The following is a 7,824-nucleotide window of genomic DNA, read 5'->3' as shown; positions in this document are numbered from 1 at the left end:
CTCTTCATGTTCATCTGACCTTCATCAACTCTGGAGTGAATCTGCTTGAGGAATCTTTGACAGAAGATAAAGAATCAGCACTGGCTAATTTACAACAGAATGCTGTGGACAAAGCATTACAGAGTCCAAATGGACATCTGGACTTGTTCCTCCGCTTCCTCCTGGGTCTTTCTCTGCAGGCCAATCAGAGACTCCTACAAGGTCTGCTGACACAGAAGGCAAGAAGCTTACAGAAAAACCAGGAAACAGTTCAGTACATAAAGCAAAAGATCAGTGACAATGTGTCTGTAGATAAAAGCATCAACCTGTTCTACTGTCTGAATGAACTGAAGGATTGTTCCTTACAAGAGGAGATCAGAAAGTACCTCAAATCAGGAAGTCTCTCCACGGATAAACTGTCTTCTGCTCAGTGGTCAGCTCTGGTCTTCATCTTACTGTCATCTGGAAAAGATCTGGATGAGTTTGACCTGAAGAAATACTCGGCTTCAGAAGAGGCTCTTCTCAGACTGCTGCCAGTCGTCAAAGCTGCTAAGAAAGCTGTGTGAGTACACTTGTTTTGATTACATAAATTACATAAATTCTTATAAACAACTTCATAAGGAATCTGCAATATGAGTACAAATAATTAGAGCAATACATGTATTTGTTTAATTTGTTACTTTGTCTGAAATGAGCCCAATTCTTTATTGAGACGGTTTGAGTGCAGTTCTGAGAATAGTTTTCTATCTCCATCTTGTCTAAACACCTTCACAGGAATATGGCTGTATTGGTTATATAATGTTTTATTGTAAACTTGGCATATTGGTTTTCAGGTTGAGTGGCTGTAACCTGTCAGCAAGAAGCTGTGAAGCTCTTTCCTCAGTTCTCAGTTCCCAGTCATCTAGTTTGAGAGAGCTGGACCTGAGCAACAACGACTTGGAGGATTCTGGGATAAAGCAACTGTGCCATGGACTGGAGAGTCCATGTTGCAAACTGGAAACTCTCAGGTCAGATCACAGTCTCTGTTGTTATTCAACTTTAAACATTAGACTGTCAAAGTTCTCACTTAAAATCTTTTGTACAGTAAGTAACACAGTTTGCCAAAGTTAATGTATTTACACAGTCTTGTACATTGTACCAAGACTGATATACATATCTATACATGATTTGAAATCACTTTGTAATAGATTTGGTTTTAGTAAAATAATATTTACTGATCACAGATCCTGTGCATTCATTAAGTTTGAAATAAATTGAAAGAGATCATGTTCCTAAACTCATAGTCCTACAAATCCGTGTTACTATTGTAACAATCTGATTCCTCGACGACTTTCTTTTCCTCCTAAAGGACCTTTTTGTACTTAGGAATCGTAATTTTTTTTCCCAATTTTTTTTTTTTTTTTGCAAAACACTGCATGACCTGGGAATGCTTTGAAATTGCCTAGAATCATCTTGAATGTCATTGAGGATTGGGTGATTGTTTTCCCTTCCTAAACTACTTCACAGATCCTGTGAAGTAGTTACTTCACCTGGAATAAACAGAAGACAGTGACTGATTGATAAGTTCAAACAAAGACGGGGATCTCAGTGTGTGTCGATAATCAGCTGTTGGACCCAGTGAATAATTCATCAGATGAATATACAGAAGCTGAACATTTGGGTGTACACTTCCAGATCTGATTACCTGAATGTAACAGGTTTCATTTGTTGCATCTTCAGTCTCTCAGGCTGTCTGGTCTCAGAGGAAGGCTGCTCCTCTCTGGCTTCGGCTCTGATCTCCAACCCGTCCCACCTCAGAGAGCTGGACCTGAGCTACAACCATCCAGGAGAGTCGGGACTGAAGCTGCTCTCTGTCAGTCAAAAGAGGCCCGACTGCAGACTGGACACCATCAGGTTCGGACTCATCATCCTGGTTAAATTAATTACAGGCAGCATCAGAGGTCTACAATCTGGTCCTCAATGGTGTGGATGTTTTAAGTTCATCTCGGCTCCAACGCAACTGAATAAAAAAAAATATATTCAGCTTATAATCATATTAAATCAGATGTTTTCAAGCAGAAACACACCTGAAATAAACAGGACAGAAGTCCCAGAGGAATGTTGTCCTCGGACTACATTTGAGCAAGATTTAGTTGTCCTTTACTATATCCTGAAGAAACTATGCAGTACCTGAGTAATTAATTATATCAGATAATGAAAATATAGCATTATTGATGGTTCTGTTGCACAGTATGCACAATGAAAACTGTCTTCTCCCTGTCTTTCCTTCATGCCTTACAGAGCTGAACCTGGTTCTGTCCAGTGGTTGAAGCCAAACTTCAGAAAATGTAAGAGAGCGTGATTTTTATTCACATTTATCAGGTGTTCGCTGTAACTTAGAAGGTTACTGATTTAAAGTACTTTGCAAAATGATGCATAATCCTCCAACCTTTTACACATTTTGCTCCAATCAAATAGTTTTAATAAGTATGTAAAAATAAATATCTCTCTTCAGACTTCTGTGAGCTCACTCTGGACCCAAACACGGCTCACAAGTTCCTCAAACTGTCTGAGAACAACAGGAAGGTGACCGACCTGCGGAAGGAACACCCACACCCAGATCACCCAGAAAGATTTGACTACTGGCCCCAGGTGCTGTGTGAAACTGATTTGACTGGTCGCTGCTACTGGGAGGTTGAATGGGTTGGGAAGGTTTATGTAGCCGTGAGCTACAGAGGGATTGGAAGGAACGGTGACAGCGACGGCTCCAAGTTTGGAGGGAACGACCAGTCTTGGTGTCTTGCCTGCACTGATGGAGGATACAGCGCTTGGCACAACAACAGCGGGACACCCATTCCTCTTCCTTCCTCGCCTGCCGCCTCTCACCGTGTAGGAGTCTATGTGGACTGTCCTGCTGGCATCCTGTCCTTCTGCAGAGTCTCCGGTGACGTAGTGACCCACCTGCACAGCTTCAGCACCACATTCACTGAACCGCTCTATGCTGGCTTTGGGTACGGCGTAAAACTGAACTCCTCTGCTCTTTTGTGTCAGCTGTAGACCAACAGGATGTGATTTGATTAACGTGGTAAAAAGTTGTTCCCATATATGAGACAGAACTAGACCAGGTAGAGGAGGCATCTTCATGCTCAACATGAACCTGTTGAATCTGTGTTTATTGTCACAAGCACTTAAAATGCCAAACTTTCTTTGGTGATTAAATAATTACTTTACTCCTTATAATAAGGTGGGGTTTCATTTGCCTCGTAAGTTTGTATTAAACAGTTATGAATCTGTATATCTTTTGTCATGTTAATATAGAAAATGTAATATTTTAATGATTTTATTTATTTTCCATTTTAAAGTCTTTTACTTGTGAAATATTTGCTTCCATCTGTGATGTTATACATATCAGTCACTCCAGTTTTTTTTATTTTTTTTTATTGTAATTCCATGGGCACAGAAATTTGTGCAAGAGCATTATGTCTCTACGCTAATATATAATTATGTTTATTTCAAATTTGACAAAAATTGTCTAAAGCGTTAGGTTTAAGTGATGTTAATGCTCACCTGCAGGGGGCAGTATTTAACTCTACTTCACTGCTGCCTCAGACTTTCTTGATGTCAAGTCATAACCTGTGATCAACAGAGTAAAAAAAACTGAGTGAGTTATTCATGTTCATTAAAGAATAAAAAATGTTTGTGTGTTCAAGCTTTCAATTTTTAAATCTTTTTTTCTTCTATATGTAGATTTTGGAAGAAGTTTAATAAAGAAAGATCAATGCAAATATTTCTACAGAAGCACCACAAAATAAAATAAAAAATAAGCACAAAATCAATTGCAAGAATTCTCTATAGAGACTGACATGCTGATGTTAGACCTTTAAAAATAAAAACATAAGATTCTTTGCATTTTGTGGTCTACTGCTTGTCCTGACATGAAAACAGGACTTCTGAAAATCTCAAGCTTGACCTTAAGTTTTATGGCGAATTCTGGGAGGAGAGACAATGTTTAACAGTTCTAGGGGAAAATTTAAGAATAAATGGTTATTTAGTTTACACTGAAGATATGAATAGGAAGCTGGAGAAAATGGGTAGAGGAAACATGCTAACTTGGTGCATAAGCAGGTTTTAAACCAGAAGCCAAAGGCTCTGAAAGTTGATTTTACAATCAATATTACACTTAAAACTTTACATAAAAATAAAAGGGTTAAAGATATTTTATTAAAACCTAACTTATATTCTTATTTTATGTTAAAATTTGTCCAAAGAAAGTATTGTCCAATTGAAGAGAATGCTTATGCATTAGTAATATGAAAGTATTGATCCATAAATCAGGCAAAAGATCTTAGACTTCCCTTCACACAATTATGTCATGACCAGGTTGGTGTTGGACAAAAATGCAGAGACGAAGGCAGCCATTAATTTTGATGATTTTATTAAAAAAAAAGGGTGCAACACAAAATAAAATAACAAAAAACCACAGGAGGGCAAAACATAGATAATCCCAAAAAAATCATCTAGATGAGGAAAAACACAGGGTGGAGAGAAGCAGTGATGAGGACAGACAAAAGGATCCAGCGAGTAGTGACTGAGAAAGAAAGGCTGAGATACTGGGGAGGTTGAATGTTGAGCTAACGAGTAGCAGGTGTGAGGCTGAGGACAGAGAGAGGGAGAGGACACAGGAATAAATCTAACATGAAAGAATAACTAAAGAGGCAGAATTAAACTAAAGTGACAAGGAATAACTAGAAATAAACATAATAAACTAGAATCGCTAAGAAAGAGCTGAAGTGAAAATGGAACAAAGCAAAACTGAAAGAAAAAACTAACAGAAAAAATTACAAAGCCAAAACCAGCCTTAACAAATTACATTAAATTGGTGCATTAAATGAGGAACGTGTGTGAGTTTAACATGGTTTCATGTTTCTACTTATAAAAAAAGTCAATATTCTGTCTTTGTTTACAGTCCAGTGCCCACAACACAAATAATCATTAAAGAACATTTAAGATCTTTAATCTTCCTGGTTTTTAGAGAGTACATGTTTTCATAGGTAGGATGTAATTTACTGTAATAAACTCTATTTCACATTAATCTTCTCTGTTAAACATGAAAACAAATCTATATTAATTCAGGATCTCTGGCTAAGCATACAGAAAAGTAAACTTAATAGAGAGGTACATAAAAAGCATCAAGAACCAAAAAACTCATATAAGATAAAACTGAAAAATAAAGAGAAAAATAAGCAAAATTAACAGTAGTGGAACTTCTTTAGGATTCACTGCATTCAAGCATAAAACATATTTATGCATGTACAAAACAAATAAAAAAATCACCAACTCTACATTTTATTCAGTTCTATAAAACAGCAACTTTGCCTAAATAAACTACAGTTAAGAGTTTAGATATTTAGAGAAAGTAAAACAAAAATATGAGAGCAAAACAAAATGAGCACATGAATGTAAAAAGAAGATTTTTTCAGGGTTTCCAGATGAAAGAAACAGAGGAATTGTTGAAGACTGCAGATCTGGTTAGAGACGTTCAGTGAAGGTGGTGCAGGAGGTGTAGCAGTGATCAATGAGTTAGAGGAGACTGCTGAAGCCATCTGCACTTAGTTTGCCAAGAAACTTAAAATGCAATTCAAGGAGAATACTTAACCATAAGTAATGTAAAAACTCCCTTTTCACACCATTTAGTATTCTTTTCATTCTCTCAAGTTACATTAGAGAATTTACATGGATTATAGCAAATAAACCAAAAATAATTGCAATCATAAAAGTTTACAAAAACATTTACAAGAACAAAACAAAAAAATAAGTACATGAAAGTAAAAAAGTGTTTTACGGTAATATATGTATGGTGGAAAGAGAATGTGAAACAGTTTTCACTTTTTTCACTTAATGACGTGAAAACACCTTGTTATTTCTTTAAATAAGCTGTTCAGTCTCTGCAAGGGACGAATACAGACAAACTGGATTATAGTTTGTCAGTCACCACTGGGAAACCCAGTGCAGCAAGAACAGCTATAGTTGAATGTAAAAACCCATTTTTGTCAACATCTCCTTTTAGCGTTCTTTCAGAAAGTCAAGCTAAACTAGGCTGTAGAAAAAGGGCAGCAGACCTTTTCTTAGGCTCTTCAGATTAAAGAAACAGAGGAATTAGAGAAGATTGCAAATCCAGGGTAGAGAGGTTCAGTGAAGGTGGTGCTGAAGGTGTAGAGGTGGATCAGGGAGTCAGAGGAGACTCTGTAGAAGGACAGAACTCCACCAGGACAGTCCACATACACGGCTACTCTGTTAGAGACAGAGGAGGAGGAGATGGAGGTTCCTGACTTATTATGCCAGAGACAGTTGCCATGGCGATCAGAGTGGATCAAACTCCAGGAAAGATTATTCATTCCAAACCGGCAGTCACTGGTGTCTCCTTTCCTCCCAATTCCTTTGTAGCTGAGTGATATATCGACTCCTTTTCCAATCTCCACCTCATAATAACAACGACCAGTCAGACCTTCTGCACACAGAAGCTGAGGCCTAACATCAAATCTGTCTGGATGGTCAGGATAAGGCTGAACATCCTCCACACGGGTCGCCTTCCTGTTGTCCTCAGACAGCCTGAGTTTTCCGCTCACTGTGTTTGTGTCGATAGTGAGTTGACAGGAATCTGATGGAGAAAACAAACACATTGTAGATATTGATCATTTATTAATCCTTTGATGGTGATGCTTGAATGAGTGATGTGAGCTGCTTTGTTGACATGAATCAAATGAAAAACACTCACACTTCCTCAGACCTGGTGTCAACCATCGGACCCCAGCAGGCTCCAACCTGAAAGGAGGAGGGACAGACAGACCATCAGTCTCTTTCACAAAGCACACATGGACATTACATGTCTCTCAGACTCTGAGATAAAGAGTTATATAACTAGCTCTTCAAAATGATTTTTTTATGACTTAGATCACAACAACAGAGGTAAGATGAAGGTAGAAGTTTACAGATCTTCCTCCTTATCAGATACTACAGCTGATTATTGCGTCTCCTTACTTAAGTTTGCACTGTGGACTCCTCCCTGCCTCTATCAGCTGCTTTCCTCCATCTCCTGGATGGTTGTAGCTCAGGTCCAGCTCTTTTAGACTGGAGAGGCTGGATCTCAGAGCTGAGGCCAGAGGAGTACAGCCATTCTCTGTGATCAGGCAGCCTGAGAGGCTACAGATGGAAAAAGGATGCAAAGAATTTCAAACATTTGTCCGAGCAAGCTCTCTAAAGCAGGTTTCATTATCATATCAAACACAGCAAAATGGATTTGGTCTTTAAATAAACTGAGACACAGCAACAATGGAAAGGACAGAAAACTGAACATTAGTCAATAAATCAGCAAACAAAAAATATTTTACCTTAGAATCTTCAACATGCATTGTGAAGTTTTTAGTCCATCACACAACAGCTCCACCCCCGAATCCCTTAGATTGTTGTTACTCAAGTCTAATTCTCTTAAACTCGAGGACTGAGAGCTCAGAATATTAGACAGAGGTTCACAGATTCTCTCTGAGAAATCGCAGCCACTCATCCTAAAAAATAGAAATCATGTTAGACTAAAATGATAAGGCAAAAGTAAAGTTTTCTCTACATTTCTTCAGGTTTACTTACACTGCTTTTTGTGTTGCTTTGACCACAGGCAACAGCCTCACAAGAGCCTCCTCTGAAGAGAAATACTTTTTGAGATCAAACACATCCAGGTCTTTTTCTGATGACAGTAAGATGAAGACCAGAGCTGACCACTGAGCTGGAGACAATTGACTAGTGGAGAGACGTCCTGAACTCAGAGACCGTTGGATCTCTTCCACTAGAGAACGATCATTCAGTTCATTCAGA

The 7,824-nt window shown here is 38.2% G+C and overlaps 2 protein-coding genes across 2 annotated transcripts in view; one reads left to right on the top strand and one right to left on the bottom strand.

Annotated features, from left to right (window-relative positions):
* The window catches only part of LOC103130101 (NACHT, LRR and PYD domains-containing protein 3-like), a 7,658-nt gene extending 3,791 nt beyond the window's left edge, over positions 1–3,867 (top strand). Inside the window, exons 5-9 of the mRNA XM_007541406.2 lie at positions 7–541; positions 813–986; positions 1,699–1,872; positions 2,260–2,306; positions 2,474–3,867. Coding sequence (XP_007541468.1) covers positions 7–541; positions 813–986; positions 1,699–1,872; positions 2,260–2,306; positions 2,474–3,015 — 1,472 coding nt within the window. The 3' untranslated portion in view covers positions 3,016–3,867. The remainder of the gene's footprint in view (positions 1–6; positions 542–812; positions 987–1,698; positions 1,873–2,259; positions 2,307–2,473) is intronic.
* A 646-nt stretch (positions 3,868–4,513) lies between these two features.
* Positions 4,514–7,820, bottom strand: LOC107834395 (erythroid membrane-associated protein-like; the record flags this gene model as incomplete). The annotated part of the gene is made up of 5 exons (XM_016665650.1): positions 4,514–6,616; positions 6,734–6,780; positions 6,997–7,158; positions 7,347–7,520; positions 7,600–7,820. Coding segments are annotated over 5 exons (1,128 nt in total), but the record flags the coding sequence as incomplete, so codon positions are not given.
* Positions 7,821–7,824: the final 4 nt, after the last annotated feature.

Source organism: Poecilia formosa, unplaced genomic scaffold (genome assembly GCF_000485575.1).
Source record: "Poecilia formosa unplaced genomic scaffold, Poecilia_formosa-5.1.2 Scaffold606, whole genome shotgun sequence".
Lineage (NCBI taxonomy): Eukaryota > Metazoa > Chordata > Actinopteri > Cyprinodontiformes > Poeciliidae > Poecilia > Poecilia formosa.
This window is presented reverse-complemented; position numbering and strand designations above follow the sequence as displayed.